Raw genomic sequence first — 13,453 nt, 5'->3', positions numbered from 1 at the left:
CCGTGTTCCGTCCATCCCTGATGCTGCTTCTGCTTCCAGTCCTCCACGCACAGTTCGATTGCACTCAGATCGCCACAGGTCACCGCCTCTAGGCTGCGATGTCGTAGTGGTGGATCTCTGCCGCCTCCTCGATGATGTTGCTGCCCTGGCCTTCCCTGTCCAGAATGTCCTGGTGGCGAGGGCGAGAGAGCAAAGAAAAAGAAAGAAAAACAGGCCCGCGCACAATGTGACTCGTTCTAAGGAGTCCGTATGTCTAGACACATAGTTCGTGAACGCTTTCCTATACACAGGGCATGCGCTTTGCGTTCGTATATATGAATAATGATGCGTCAGGCACTATGGTGTGAACAGAAATCAAGAAGAAAAAAATACCGGTAAAGGCATGTGCAAGACACTTTGAGTTCGACGAAGGATGATGTTTCTGGGCATATGTCGAACACTGATTTTTTTTTTTTGTTTTTTTGTTCTATCTCTCTTGCACGGGGTAGCTGTAATTCCCCTTCACGATATGCTCGCACACACGCCGTTCCAGAAAGCTATCGTCATAAGGTCGTTATGGCAATAATAAAATATGTACAACAAAAGAGAAGAAGGAACATTGTTTATTCAGGGATACCCCCAATGATATCATCGTCGTTAGGTCAGCTAACAACGTTTTAGACAATACCTAAGCATCTTCTTGAGTACTTCTTTTAGCGTACTTTCGCTTGATACATTTCATACCAAGATTATCGCTGCTTTCTTCATTCGATAATAAAAACCACCTGCAGGATCTCTTTGACGAGCGAAATCGACGACCGCAAACATTGAAGGCCTGCGAATTTGCCTCTGGAACCGGGGAAGGTCCCTTGAGGCGGGTGCGTACGGCAATTTCCGCCACTGCTTGCAATTGACAACTATGCCACTGACGCCATCCTTCGGTCGAAACGCAAAGAACAGCCCTTCCGAAACAGAGTTTTAAAGAAATGAGAGAAATAAAGAACGTACGTGCAACCGCATCCTCTTCTGTCCCTCGAGAGAAACAAGGGTAAACGGGAAAAGACGGAAGATGGACGGAGAGAAAGAGATAGCGAGAGAAAGAGAAAGACAGAGAGACACACACACAGAAAGAGAAAGATGGCACCAGACGAGACAACGAGCGGGTGGCGGTCAGCAAAAAACGGCGCGACCTAACTGCACGCGAGCTTGGGGTATTCGTGGACGGCGTGGGCCTGCGGCTGCTTATGCAATCTAATGCTTTTAACACCTGAAATGGCGCAATGCTGTCCCTTGGCTGACACCCTGCACCTTCATTTCGCAAATATGTTGGTCGCCAGCTCATTTGAACGCATTAATCGGGAGAGAGTCTCCTCTACACACGAATTTGCACAAAATAATAACCTGTTGCGCAGGAACAACAAACTAAACCTGCTCCTCGGAGACACGTACGCGAGTTCGGTGCTTGGCACGTGCCAAGAGAACTGATGGCACCGAATCATGACTTCAGAATCGTAAATCTAACGGCTGCGGTGACAGCAAAACTCTGTTGGCGAGTTTCACCGAACAACGAACTCTTCTGATGACTTTAGGGTATTAAGCGTGACATGAAGCGCAGGGACGTAATGCGTGAACTCTGCCTGCTTGTTTCTATATTTTCCCCTCAAGTTCTGTGTTTATTATTGTAGGGTTTCGCCCTCTTTTCTAAGGCTTTAGGATTGCCGGCTTAGTAGCCAAGTCTCCCATAGCTTCGCACGCCATAATAAACAACAACTGCGTGGTTTAGCGGACAGCCTTACTCCTTTTCGGGAGTTAAAAGGTTCACTGCTTGCCGCCGTGGCGCCAGCACAGAGCAGAGTAAGCGAGTGTAGGAGGCAGCAGGCAGAAGCAGGCAGAGACGGACGTCGAGGGCCTTACTCAAGCGCACACTGCCGCCGGCCGTGAGCGTCATTGACGCCCAGATGTCGCACCAGACGCCTGAGCGCGGCGCGTCCCAAGGCTCCTGCGGGACACGTACCTGGGACAGGGACGTTCCCTTGGCGTTACGCGTGAGCCGCGAGGGCGACGGGCCGTCGGCCGCCGGGCAGCGGATCGGCAGCGTCGCGTACGGCGCCGGGTACTGCGGGATGGCCGAGCCCAGAAGCGGCCGGCACGAGCCGGGCGGCCCGACGCTTCGCTCGCCGTCTGCGTGCCGGGGTGTCCGCGGAGCGCCCAGTCGCTGGTCCACGTCCACGTAGCGCTGGCTCTGTGGACGCCCGAGGCTTGCGGCTCCACTCATGTACGTGCCGGACTTGATTGGCTTCAACGGGGGCACTGCATTTGCAGGGACGAGAGAGAGAGAGAACAGGCCGTCGCGATGACGCACGAGCATCTTTTTTCAAAGCTTTAGAATGAATATTCACGGACAACCTGGGAAAGGTACGGTAAACTATGCTTCATGAATGTCAGCAGAAGCAAGAACAAGCACCGATGAACCTGTGTTCGTTTTCTTTTTATCTACGTGCTACTATGAAGTTGGTACGGAAGTTTCATTTCATGAATCTGTTGCCGCTTAGCGAATTCCCGCCATATCCATTTGGTCAAAGATTATGCCAGGGCCGTTCTCTGGTTTTAGCGCACTGAGTACCGGTTAAGGCACGAGATACTATGACGCAGATGACACATGCCGAGGAACATCGAGCACGCTACGAGACAATTCAGATTGTCCTAGCCCGGTAGCAGACGCTTTAAGGAGCTTCGAGTTGCGAGAGGGGACTTGCCACTGGATGTTTCTGAACTAGCTGCGTCGAGGTGAGGAGATACGATAGTTTTTCTCCCCAACAACCTTTACATCTAAGAACCGACATTATGGCCAATCAAAATATTGCATAAACAAAGTGTCGACACCCGCGATGGCTTGTAGCCTTCACAGTGAAGCGCACTCACCGATGATGTTCTTGTACTTCCGCCTTTCGTGGCTCACGAAGAGGCAGGCCCCGGCTATGACGAGAACGATGATGGTGAGCGACGCGGCTGCCGGCGCCACTACCGACAGCCGGAAGTAGACCGGAAGTTCGCGGCTCTGGCTTCCGTGCGGGGCCGGCATGGATGCATCCGATAGTGCTGCAATGTGACGCCCATCACTCAGTTCACGAAACAAGATCCTCGTTGAAATGCTTTTTCTGCTGGGCGATAAAGTCGCACTTCAGAGCTCTCCGATGTGACCTCCGCTGTGTGAATGTTTTCGACGAGCCGCGAGCGATAGCCTCAACCTTTTGATAGGCTTTTTAGCGTCCTGTAGTATAGTATCGCTGATTTGAACAGAATAGAACTTGAACGCGACTGCTCAAATTGCTACGTAATTTCGGAGTCATGCGAACAATTCCATCAGTTTGATATATTTCGATGTTATTTGTGGACATCTCTAAGTACCTGCTTCAAATGCAGCTTTATTCACTCCCGCGCTAAGCGATTCATTTTCCAGGCACATGTACTGGGGACAACCGACAGCTATCGAAGGTGAACGTAGGCAGGCGTTCGGCCGGCAGAAAGCATCCGCGGCTTACCTCCGCCTTCTGTGAGCACGGTGATGGTCTCACTGGGGGCGCTTGTGGATCCCTCTCCAGCAGCTTGCAGGTAGATCTGGTAGCGGGTGGCCTCTCGCAGGCCGGACAGCGTGTACTTGGAGTTGTCCGCCTGCGGCACGGTCAGCTCGCGCCATGGGCCATTTTCTTCCCGGTACGACATGATGTAGTCTGCGCGGTAGCCAGACGGCACATCCATTCAGCCGATGACACTTGCACGTCTTCGCATTTTCCAGTTACGTTAAGTATTTGCAGTCTTAGAGCGCTAGGCAAGGCTTCGAACGAAGAGTTGACTCACTGAGTTGTAAGCGAGTAAGTTAGACGGAGGCGAGGTAATGTCAGTATTGCGACGTAAGGCACGAAGGCGAATGAATGCGAAGTGTTGGTTCTGTACTGTAGCAAAGTGTGTGTCTGCCCTCGTTGCTCAACTCTCATCAGTTTACTAGCCCATGTTCCCGCAGACCAGTGGCAAACATGGCGCTGGCGGTTTAGCTTCTTGTGAAAAGGTCTGTACTGGTATGACGTCATATGAAGACACTTCAATAAAATGAAAGTGCGATAGTCAAGGCAAGGTACATTTAAATTAAGATAAAAAAGGGATCTTGTTTTGATAGACGTTGCCGTGCTACATGGGGCTGGACCGGGCGGGTACTTACGAGTGACAGGTGGTCCTGGAGGCTGTTGCCAGTGAACGACGATGAAGAAACGGTCGTGGGACTCGAGCCAGAGACGTGGCGGCAGTGGTGGCTCTGCAGTACAAAAATAGCGCATTGCTTCATCGCATTGTACGAGCAGTGTCATTCATAAGGTTTGCTGCGTTATACTCAGCAGTTTGAAGCTTGCACTCGTACGTCAACAGTTACCGGTGACACAGCACTGCCTGTAGAACGCGCGCGATGATGGCTTTAGCTTCCTTTCAACACTTCATGTTTGTAGATGTTTTCGTGTGTGAGCGAGTGTTTGTGTCCATTTAAGGCGTCACCACCGTGTTTCGCCCATCATATGAATAGTCTTGCTCGCCAAGCCTGCGGCCAGGCCTTGGGCGGTCTGTGTCCAGTTGCCATCAAAGCCAGCTCTTTCTAACCAGCTTACCAGAGTCCGCTGTCCTGGAGAAGACCTCCTGCGAGTCTGGGCCGGAGCCGGCCGCGTTGTACGCCTTGACCACGATGCTGTACTCGGTGGCCCTTTTGAGACCAGACAGGAGATGCTCTTCTTCGAGCTGGTCAGTGACCAGCGTCGACTGGTAACTATACGGTTCCTCCGAGGTGCGGCTGCGGTAGCCGATGTAGTAGCCCAGCAGGTGACCGTTCCACTGTTCCTTGGGTGGTGCCTGGCCATTGCGAAGGAAGTGGTTGGAAGACGTTAATAACATCTTCCACGCTTTCCTTGTATTTTTTCTTTGTTTTTCTGTTCTGTACCCGCTCACCATTCTCTTTCTTTTGTCCTTTATTTTATATATATATATATCAACGTGACTTGGTTGACCAAAGAACGGCCCTAAACTTGCAACGCTGGCCCATACATTTCACTCATCAACGGTAGCAGCAAAGCCTAACCGCTACAAGTCGAAAAGACAGCAGCCGCGTAGCCAGGACGTCAATTCGGAGGCTTTTTTAACCCGCTTCTAATTTCGGGGCGTTTCCATTCCCCTAGGAACTTTGGGTCGGATTCACAAAGCTGTTCGCTTGATAAACTGTGTCATTGGCCGGCCGTTATCACGAATATTATGTTCGCTGCCAATATTGGGTGGCATCGGTTCTTGTGAGCAGCTCTATGGCGTACGACCTGATACGTGAAAGCAGGCCTTGTTTGCCCTTCTTCGGACGGCGCTATCGAAAGGACCAGCAAAGTTTCAGTAAGTGTATTTCACCAAAACACGTACCTTGCTATGAATACGCCTCTGATGAATTACAAGTAATCACTATCGAGTGTCTGATCTGTGTGCGCCGGCGCCGTGAGAGCTAGCTACCAGTTGATTAATAAACGACTTCACGGGGTGCATATTAACGGTAAGCACGAATGAGCTTTACTGTCGAGGCACTTTTGTGCCGCAGATGTTGGCCCGCACATACCTTCCATTTGATGCGAAGAAGAGTTGGTCCTCTAGACTCGGCCATGACGTCAGTAGGAGCGCCGCTTGGTTCTGCAGGAGAAGGGAATAATGAAGGCCACTGTTCACGAGTGATTTTTTTACATTTGAACTAAGGCTACCAGTGAATCACTACAAAGTATAGTCACGTTGTAAAAGAAGCGAAACGAGGTGAAGGAACGACAGGACAGAAAAAGGCGTCTGTCCTGTTATGGCGTTCCTTGACATCGTTTCGCTTCTTTTGCATCATAACCAAGTACGAGCCAGCGAGGCCATTGACAACTACGAATGCAAAGGAATATCGTTGCGGTATGCAGCATTTCACTCTACGAGGAATATTATTGTTGCACTAGGCATTAGTCAGGGCTATTAATTTTGAGCCTTTCTATATACGATATCTCTTCCTCAGCCTTGTGGCATATTTTATTTGGTTTAAATCTAAGCGCCCTCCCTAACTTTGGTCATACGGGCGTGAAAATAAGAGAGAGAAAAATATGCTTAGATTTAAGAAAAGAATGCCTTAGGTACTGTCAAGTGCTCGGTACAGTTCGGTTCCGTGTGTCTGTTACCTTCCCCCGTCATCTCAATATGGCGAAGAAGAAAAAAAGAAAATTAAACAGTTGGCGAGCAAGAAAAGCGTAGTCTTGACCTAACGTTTCGACAAAGACAACTTCTTTTCATCAGGGTCGCTGTTTTCATCAGGTCACGGGGTGCATATTAGCGTTAAGCACGAATGAGCTGTTTTAATTTTACCCGCCGTGGTTGCTTAGGGGCTTTGCTGTCGCGCTGCTAAGCACGAGGTCTCGGGATCAAATCCCGGCCGCGGCGGCCACATATCGATGGCGGCGAAATCTAAAAACGCCTGTGGCACTTAGATTTAGATGCACGTTAAAGAACCTCAGGTGGTCAAAAAATAATCCGGAGTCCCCCACTACGGCGTGCCTCGTGGCCAGATCTTGGTTTTGGCACGTAAAACCCCATAATAAATTAATAAAGGTGCTTTAATTCCTACGATGCATCGGGGAGAGCCCCAACGCGTCGACGTCCCTCTGCCACTGACATGGAAAACAAAGTGGCGCAATTTAATTGCCCGAAGTGTCTCTGCACCCGCGTCTGCGGTAAATGCTCAACGTCCGCTGTACCCGCAGGCTACTCAAGAAAGACTATCGAGAGATGCCGGGAGACGCGCAGGCTAACCTGAAAAGCATGTCCGGGATAACGTTTCGCCAGTGGTCTGAGCGGCGCTTCACTTACGCTATCATCGGCATCTGTTACGTCGTGAGGGGTAAATGATAAGAAAGGGAGAAAATCAAGCGAAAGGAATGCTGCCATTATACCGGTCCAATCCCGGTGGCTCATAGGCAGTTTCAGCATGATGCAGGTCCGCACGCATTTATTTGACCAATAGCTCCAAATGTCCCGTTCGGTGACCCGTGCGTAAAGTAGGAAAGAATGAAGTGACACACCTTCTTCTTTCGTCTGGAACTTTTGGCTCTCCGACGGGGATCCCCTCCCTACGGTGTTCTCGGCCAGCAGGCGTACGATGTACGATGTGCCCGGCTGAAGGTCGCGCAGGAGGGTCGACGTTTGTGGCGCTACGACGATGGCCTCTTCTAGCCTGTGCGCAGCGCCTACACAGTTTCGATGCAAGAGGAAAGAGAGAGAGAGAGACAAACACGCCATGCGGTTGTTTTGGCCGAACAGTATCGCGCAGGCTTTTCTTTCGGACGAGGCAAGAAGAGTTTCTCACCGTGGTCCTTCCAATACTGCACGATGTACTTGGAAACGGGACTGTTGCCGCTGTACGGGGCATTCCATCGGACGCTGGCGGAACGACTCCAAGACTGCTCAACTTTGACATCGAACGGGGCTGACGGTACCTCTGAGGAAAGAAAAAAAAAGGAGGATATGCGTCGCATTTTGGTAAGGATCATCTTCATAATCATCATCGCCATCCCATCTCATGTCTACTGCACGACGAAGGCCCTTCTGAAATACGTCTGTCTTTGTATTACCTCTGTCCTTCGCCAACCGACTCCATCTTATGCCTGTATTCTTCCTGTATATTCGTTATTCTCATCACGCCATCTAACAGTATACGCCGTATTCGGCTGTCTCTTACAGTCACTCTTATAGTCTACCAGTTATCTATGTGCCTAATGCATTGCAGGACCTCCCCAACTCCACTCATTCCCCTCAATTTCAAATAGAACTTCGGCTACGCCCGCTCGGTCTCTAATCCATACCGCCCTTTGCTATTTATAAACTTTACGCCCATCATTTCCCGTTGCATCGCTCCTTTGCGCGGTCGTCAGTTCTTATACCTTGTTGTTGTCTTCCAAGTTTAAAAGTACGGGAAGCGATGCTATGGTTTATTTATTAGTGACGCTTAACGTTCCGAAGCAGTAGTAGCGCTGGTTAAGTGTTGTTGGAGGGGCATCATCTCATACCGAACACACCTAAATAGAAAGAAACCCATCTGTACTCGAGGCACTCTCAGACGGCCTTCTTCTCAACTAATGCGCTGCTTGTATTCGGCGTAGTTTGGCTCAAATATTGATACTCTGTTGGCCCCGTATAACTATCGAACAAAAAGGGCCAAGCGGGATTTGTGCCGAGTACAAGCTGCAGCTGCTTTAGCGATTCCTTCTTGCAATCATTCCTTGTTGCTTGGAACCAACTCGCCCAGCGTTTAGTTCTGTTTCTGGCTCCTGCAGGCCCCGTGCACAATGGCAACGATATATATGCAATGGGCTCAGTCAATGGTGACATCAATCAATCAATCAATCAATCAATCAATCAATCAATCAATCAATCAATCAATCAATCAATCAATCAATCAATCAATCAATCAATCAATCAATCAATCAATCAATCAATGTCTGAAACGGTCAGTCAATCAATTAATCAATCAATGTATGAAACTATCAATGTTTGAATCAATTAATCAATCAATCAATCAATTAATTAATCAATGACTGAAACAATCAATCAATCGATGACTGAATCAATCTCAATAAGCAAATGAGCTGGGACTCACCGAGGACGACCAGCTTGATGCTTCGCCTGTCCGTCCCGAAGCCGTTCTTGGCGAGGCAGCTGAAGAGGCCGTTGTCCGACCGCTCGGCGCCCTGCACGTGCAGCTCGGAGGCCGTGCCGCGGTCGGTCACGCTCTCGAACACCTGCAGCCTGGCACAAAAGCGAGCACGGAAGTGAGCCTCTTCACGCGCCGTATATGCACGAGGCTGTACTCCCCCACCACAAGACGGTCTCTCTACCCCGTCTTTGGCCCTCTTCAGCGAAACCAAGTTCGCTGCCCGTTGGTTCCATTCGACGTTGCCATTCCGGCTCGCCAAGAAACCAGTATATAACTCCTACAAGCGTTTTTTTTTTTTTTTTTTTTTTTTTTACTGCTGAAAGTGACAAAAACTATAGACAATGCCGCTACGTTGAAGGAAAGCGGGAATCCCACTCTGTTACGCATTTCCTGCAAGAACAGAAAGCTGTACCGGGTGTTCATTGATCGGCGAAGGAGAGAGCGATGCCGCAACGGTACCTAGAATCATTTCTTTGTTTTAATAACGGTTATTAAAAAAAAGAAGAAAGAAAGTAAGAAAGCAACAACCAGAAAGGCATTAAGTCCTCGCTGCCTTTACTGCAATGAATTTACTTACTAATGCCAGAAAGTATACGCCAGCCCTGAAAATAACTACTCGTTTCCAACATGCGACGTGGCTACAGACAAGCTCGTGGCCTTTCTACGGTGTAGCCGGATGTCGTCGCGTACGCGTACTGTGGTTACCTACAATCCGCTATGCGCTATGCGCAACGTGTGAGCGCGCGCTTACCTTGGCGAGTCCAGCGGAAGCGGGTCCTCGTTCCGGTGCCAGGTGACACCCATGGGGCTGTCGCCGAGCGCCTCGCAGCGCAAGATGGCCGTGTCGCCACGCCTCACGCTCTCCACGCTAAACTTCTGTTCGAAGCGGGCGGGCACTGCACGCGCAATATGGATCATTAGGGAAAAAGAAATGTTTGGAAAGTAATAATAATAGTAAAGGCCGAGCCTATCTAAATACGACAGACGACCATGGCGGCGTACATGGTGTCAGTATGACGTCACGTATTTCGTAATAGTTTCACTTATTTAAACCTCTCACTTTCTTTTTTTTCTTGCGCCAGAAAGCACAGCAAAGTTCACGAATTATTTTCATTCGTTTACAAACGTAAGTAAGAGATGTTTTTTTTTTCTTGTTGATGCTGCTGCAATGTGGTGCCGCCGGCAGTTTATCGCGTTTGCATGGTTTTTCTTGATTACCCCCAGCATCCACACATGGTAAAAGTGGCCTATTTGATATACGAGGAGTGTAATCTGCTCAACTCGCTGAAGCTCCTCTGCGCTGCGAATGTCACACAAAGGATGAGGAGCACGTGCTTCAATACTGACACGTGGACTTGTTTATTTTTTTACGGTTGAACGCTTTTCACCGTCTAACGTATGTTATCGCTCAGCGCGAAACGCGCCCGCATGTATCTGAAATTTCTTGAATGTTATCGATGGTTCTATTGTTACCGAAGCTTGTGTAATCTGATTGTATGTGCGAAGCTAATTGTGTAGAACTTTCGGGAAGACATGCGGGCACCACCGATTACTCTGGAACCTTCGATGACTCGTGTATAAAAGTCGACGCGCTTGACCGGCAGATAAGATTTTCGACGATCGCCGACTGTGTTCTCCGCTGTCGCCGTTCTTTGGGTGTAACCATGTTTTTGAGGGCACAAGTTCGCCCGATAAACCACTAGTTTCGTAATTTCCAGTTTTTCTGTTCTTCACCGTCACTACTACGTGAAAATATAGACGGTTCCAGTTAGTTTGACCCTAGCGGGATCGCCAGATTTGTTCGAATTATCCGAAAGTCGAATTAGCAAGCGGCGGCAAAGCCAATGAATTCAAATATATTTTTTATTGTTTGAGGCTGTCTGTAATGTATTCCTGCTTAGGGTTCTTGAAGCGTGACTCAACCGGCATGCGGCATCGAGGGCCGGCATGTATAAACGCCGCCTTATCGTTGAACTGAAAGGAAAAGTAAAGCGTTTAAAGTTTTGAAAATAAAGGTATAGAAAAATTAAAGTAAAAGTAAAGTGAAGCAGCTTCACACCTAGGGAAACAGTAGCGCCATCTGTTAAATTTCTTGTTTCTCAAGTCTTAGTAACCGCCGCGCGGATGAGGGGACGACGGCGTGGGTCGAATTAACCGAAGCGTCACACGTTCGCGTTCGAACTAAACTAGTTTTTATTTCATATATGATTTCTCGCCGGGACCTTCTAGTGTGTTCGAATTAGGCGAAATGTCGAATTAACCGAGGTTGCAATAAAGAGCCGACTGTAGATGATACTGATTAGCTCGAACATATGCTGCTTTCTGAGCACTTTATCGACGATTAGTACATTGTAGAGATGGAAAAGCGTACTTGTAGCCCGTGGAAAGCAAATTTAACTGATCCATTCGACGAGTTTTACACTGAAGCCAAAGTGTGCCCGTTGGCGGTGAAGTTGACTTGGCTAGCACATGCGTATGGAGCGACGTGTTCAATATGATGCCTAAGGAAAATTTTTATACTAGAAACGGCCTTATGATTATTTCTCTTTTGCCAGCTGTCCAGTAATAACAGTATTCCACGAAGCCCCCTTCTGATATACAGAAACGCCCCGGGGACTTGGACCTCCACGATTTTATTCTTCGAGTTTTTTTCTTGTAGCTGAACTAGGGTCTCCCAAGCGAAAATTTCGACAGAGACCAAACTTTTGCAAAGACGGTGAGCAAAACAAAAATTTTACGACAGAGACACGCCGGCAAACGAACTGTTTCCTTTCGAACGTCACAGAATCCTTCTGAAAAGGGCGCTGTCAACAGTAGAACCGAGAGAGAAAGACTTGGACCTCTGCGACACACGACAAAGAGGAAACTCGACGCAGCAGTGAGTGACTGCCAAGGGGGCGTGCAGTTTCTTTTCAAATCTGGCCACGGCAGGGGTCTGTGCCCTCGCAGCACGCCAGACGACGTGGGGTTCTATCTTATTGACCCGCTGCCGCTAGCGCCGAGAGGCGCGACGGCGCTCCCTTGACGCCGGCGCACGCCGCTGATTGGACGCTTCCTGCCTGCCTGAATAATCGGGACACGTTCGGGGGTTCACCGGCTCAAACAGGAAGCAACTCGAAGGCGAGCGCGCTTGGCGACTGTCAAGGAGCGGATCGTGCATTTTGTGGGGCGTTTTAGAATTCTCTGACGGTCTCGTTTCCTTTGTACCTCCCCCGTTTCCGTTTCGGTATCGCATTCCCAACAGAACGGGAACTTTTGTCAGGCACGCCGAGGCAAGATAACGAGAGGCCCAGTGTTCCTGTGCTCAAATTGTGTTGCCTTGTTTTATTGTTGTTGGCGTCTGTGATAAAAGTTGCGCAGAAAAGCTTATGGCGTGTATAGTGCATGTGCCTGTGCGTGACCTTTCACCGGTATACGGTATTCTGATTCCAAGCGTGAAACCTTTTGGAGGTTCTACGATGCTCACATGGCTGATGACATGTGACAGAAAGCACGCCCACATCCAAATAGCATATATATATATATATATATATATATATATATATATATATATATATATATATATATATATATATATAGAGAGAGAGAGAGAGAGAGAGAGAGAGAGAGAGAGGGCCGCTGGTCCACAGTGCTGTGCATCTGTATAGCATGTATATTGAGTGTCATTACACTGCAGCGTTGGGATAGCGTTGTACTGAAAGACATGGTATAGCTCTTTACAGAGTCGAAATTACGTAGAAGAGCAAGCAGCTTTTAATATATATATATATATATATATATATATATATATATATATATATATATATATATATATATATATACGCAACGTCACCACATCTGAAGAGGTAGCACTCGTTTCTTTCACATATTGCCGCATTCTACTTATCTATACACGCTTAATTTTCATGATTAGTGTCGATGGCTGACAGAGAGGAGCTAGAGGGTGCCGGAGATGGCTGTAAGAGTAACTTCATGCGCATACTACGAGGTATCATTTGACAGCTTTCGAAGACAAATCATACCTACAACCACACGCACGGGCACGTATGCTAGCACACTCGTGGCACAGAGAAAGACAGAAGTACACACGCGTATGCAAAGGTACACCAACCTAAACACGCAAATAAGACAGACAAACCGAACATTCCGATTCGTGCAACATATTGTGGCCATTCCTCATGCACATTCGTTCGTATAAAAGGAATTTGGGATGAGCAACGCATGAGCGTAATGCGGGAAAGGGATAGAATACGACGCACTCCACCTGCAACAGGCAAGAAAATCACAGCAGTTATCGCAGCATGAAATGAGTTGAAAAGGCTACTGACAATCACATGGCAATGGCGTTTTTTTGGCTGCCGAATGTTGCACATTTCATTGTTTGTATTCATTTTTTGTATCAAGGAGGGCTGTGTATACCTATGGCTAAATCGCTAACTGCTTTCTACGATAAGCGCAATACCAACAGATGTGCAGCAGACCACGGAGGTTCTTGAGGCGTTTTCTAACCTTCAAGACAGCTCGTATACCCCGAGGAATAGACTTTCGGATTGAAGTCAAAAGGTGGACTGCGTCACTGTGCACTTATTTTACCATCTCTTCTGCGGACGCTATAGGAAACGACTGTTTTCACTTCGTCTACTTCTTACGTCGTTCAACTATGCATGGTAACGAACACTTACAGTATTATTGAAATCTCGACTCGTCGACCTGTTTCACATAAGTGAC

General features: G+C 48.4%; 1 protein-coding gene across 3 annotated transcripts in view; it reads right to left on the bottom strand.

The window, feature by feature from the left end:
- LOC126521478 (cell adhesion molecule Dscam1-like) overlaps positions 1 to 13,453 on the bottom strand; it is a 149,218-nt gene continuing 135,765 nt past the window's right edge. For 2 of the 3 annotated variants that reach the window (XM_072288663.1, XM_055066034.2), the window contains exons 5-16: positions 9,477 to 9,621; positions 8,669 to 8,817; positions 7,379 to 7,510; positions 7,095 to 7,259; positions 5,612 to 5,682; positions 4,632 to 4,869; positions 4,196 to 4,288; positions 3,522 to 3,710; positions 2,902 to 3,078; positions 1,994 to 2,289; positions 988 to 1,005; positions 1 to 169 (exon numbers count right to left, since the gene is read on the bottom strand). In XM_072288663.1, the coding sequence (XP_072144764.1) occupies positions 89 to 169; positions 988 to 1,005; positions 1,994 to 2,289; positions 2,902 to 3,078; positions 3,522 to 3,710; positions 4,196 to 4,288; positions 4,632 to 4,869; positions 5,612 to 5,682; positions 7,095 to 7,259; positions 7,379 to 7,510; positions 8,669 to 8,817; positions 9,477 to 9,621 (1,754 nt within the window). In that variant the 3' untranslated portion in view covers positions 1 to 88. The remainder of the gene's footprint in view (positions 170 to 987; positions 1,006 to 1,993; positions 2,290 to 2,901; positions 3,079 to 3,521; positions 3,711 to 4,195; positions 4,289 to 4,631; positions 4,870 to 5,611; positions 5,683 to 7,094; positions 7,260 to 7,378; positions 7,511 to 8,668; positions 8,818 to 9,476; positions 9,622 to 13,453) is intronic. The other variant, XM_050170187.3, reaches the window with a different exon arrangement.

This window comes from Dermacentor andersoni, chromosome 6, assembly GCF_023375885.2.
Source record: "Dermacentor andersoni chromosome 6, qqDerAnde1_hic_scaffold, whole genome shotgun sequence".
Taxonomy (NCBI): Eukaryota; Metazoa; Arthropoda; class Arachnida; order Ixodida; family Ixodidae; genus Dermacentor; species Dermacentor andersoni.
The sequence above is the reverse complement of the archived record's forward strand: the minus strand, read 5'-3'. Positions and strand labels throughout refer to the sequence as shown.